General features: G+C 47.8%; 1 protein-coding gene across 1 annotated transcript in view; it reads right to left on the reverse strand.

Annotated features, from left to right (window-relative positions):
* Window positions 1–2500, reverse strand: part of camkmt (calmodulin-lysine N-methyltransferase) — a gene marked incomplete at its 5' end in the record, with an annotated part of 136045 nt that overhangs the window by 42314 nt on the left and 91231 nt on the right. The window contains 2 exons of the mRNA XM_079729496.1: window positions 1639–1690; window positions 2492–2500. The exon at window positions 2492–2500 is cut by the window's right edge and continues 52 nt beyond it. Of these exons, the coding sequence (XP_079585622.1) occupies window positions 1639–1690; window positions 2492–2500 (61 nt within the window). The remainder of the gene's footprint in view (window positions 1–1638; window positions 1691–2491) is intronic.

The raw sequence follows: 2500 nt of genomic DNA on the forward strand, positions 1-2500 counted from the left end.
ATCAGTTCCCTTCACAGCTGCTTATCCCACAGGAAATGCACGTTAAGCTGGACGCACAATGGCCAATTAAACCAACGGGGCCCTTTAGGAGTCTGGGTCATTCACCAGAGTCGTTGATGAAATCAGCAGTGGCTCTTTATAAGGTGACCGTGCCTAAACACAAAGTGCGACCAGAGCCATACAGACCGGTATGTAATCACCCTCTCTAATCACCATGTTGGCGTGGGTGATCTGCAGGCAAAGGCAAAGGAGCAAATGAAGCACTAAAGAAGGGAATATATGATGCAGGTAAAGCCCATACAACGGTGGAAAGGTGACCCGTTAGAACCGGGCAATAAAATATGTTAAAAAAAATAATAATTGAATGAAAATTGTATTATTTTATATTATTGCATTGTTGAAGCGAGCCCGAGACTCAGGCATTTCAGTGTTGTGAATATGACAAATAAACCAAAATGAAGGCATAAAAATGATAACCGGTCCTCCATATTTTTGTTATGAAAACCAAAAAGGTTGGGAACCGCTGGAATAGAGGGCTGAATAAAGAGAGAATGGCGCGGGGATTGAGTGACATGGGTTAAAAAGGGAAAGGGGAACAGAGAAGAAGAGGGAGATTAGAAATGAGTTAGGATGCGGAGGAGGAGCTGCGTTAGCTGCTGTGGATAGAGGGAGGTAGCATGTGGAGGAAGGAGGAGCAGGAGGAAGGCCATGAGGAGGAGGAGGTGTGAAAGAAGGTTTCTAGCTCAAGTCACCAATGTCAAAACATGGTGTATCGACTGGCCAGAGATAAAACCAGGCTAGCTCACACCAACACATTGACATGTGCACAGACACACCTTCACGCACATGCACACACACAAACACATACACGCGCCACACACAGACACCTTAAGGCGCGCACGAGCACACACACACACACACACAGACACACACAAAGTGCAGCTGGATCGATGGGACACTGACGCCTGCCTGACTTTGTTGAGGGAATCTTAGGAGCATGGCTTACAACCAGCCTTTAAGACCCTCGTAGTGCAGACAGCTAAGGGCCCCTTTCTGGGTGATACATGTCAGTCCAACTTGTACGTATGTTTTCTCCCTGCAGACAAACACGGTTTATCACAAGGGTCTGTCCACCGTCCTCTGGTCATTACGCTCTCTATGGAAACAACATGAACAGCAGTTGAAGATTGCAGTCATTTTATATGTACGGTATGCTGCTGTTGTTTGGTTACAATCTATATGCATTGTTAAATCAACTATGGTGTCATCCCCCTCATTCGGGGGCCACCATATCTCTCTCTCCTGGTCAGTATCGCGCGGGGGACAAAATCACCACAGTGCTACCATTATTTTATTTGCAATAAAATATCGTTCTAACCAATACTTAATGTCCAATACTGAATCAATGCACCTCGATAGCTCCAACCCACCGCTGTTCCTACTCATAGGGTAATGTTCAGAGAGAGAACATGAGATCATATCCAAGACCAAACTCAGTCCGGCCAGAGAAACGCATCAGTGCCACACGTCGCCCCCCACTCAGGACAAAAACAAGAGACATAACTACTGAGACTACTGAGATTACCCTAACACTAACCCTTTCACCATAAACAGTTACCATGAGCCTTAACGACTTACCATGAGCCCGGCTAGACAGGTCATCCCTCCTCCTAACTCACACACAGTTCCCCTAAGAGAGAGAGAGAGAGAGAGAGAGAGAGAGAGAGACATTTACTTTGCAGGGTCAGACAAGCAGTTCTGCACACAAAGCTTATGCATGCTGAAATACATTAAACCTACTCTGTGACAAACACATTTACATATACAAATTCACAAACTGAGGGATAAAAACATTAAGTCAGCCTTTAACATGACTGACTACAGAACAGAGTTTAGCACACACCCGAAATCCAAAGAAACAAGCAAAAAGCCCCCTTACACACACAGAAACACACACACACAGTCCTATGGTAGGCTATGAGAGGGCAAGACAGAGAGAGTGGGAGACTTGGCTTTCTCTCTTAAGCGGCCTTTCATCTCCTTTTCCTCTCCACCTATCTATCCCCTTTTATTCCCTCCTTCCCCGTCTCCCCCCCTCTCGCTCCGTCCCCATCTCTCCCTCCTCTCCTCTCCCCCAGTTGACCTTCACTCTGCTCCACTCTGATCAATACCCCTCCTCTTCCTCCCCGTCTCTTGAATGTTAAAGCAGGAAATCAAAGCTTTGAGTGGAAATCAAAGGTGCCTGGACGCCGTTCAGCCCTGTGCCGCAGGGCCAGGCCCTGCACCACACGGCAGAGGATCACACTAGATAGCACATGAGCCTTCTGCATCGCACAGCATAACACAGCCCCACACAAAGGGCCCGCCGCGCCGACACGGGACACGCCAGGACCGCAGCGTGAGGTGCCGCTTGCCTCCGACGCTGGGACATCCAGGGGATTCAAGGGGAAGACTTCGTAACGCGAGGTGGGAGAAAATGTTCAGGACTCACTTAAACATT

This window comes from Pollachius pollachius (genome assembly GCF_949987615.1).
Source record: "Pollachius pollachius genome assembly, chromosome: 2".
Taxonomy (NCBI): domain Eukaryota; kingdom Metazoa; phylum Chordata; class Actinopteri; order Gadiformes; family Gadidae; genus Pollachius; species Pollachius pollachius.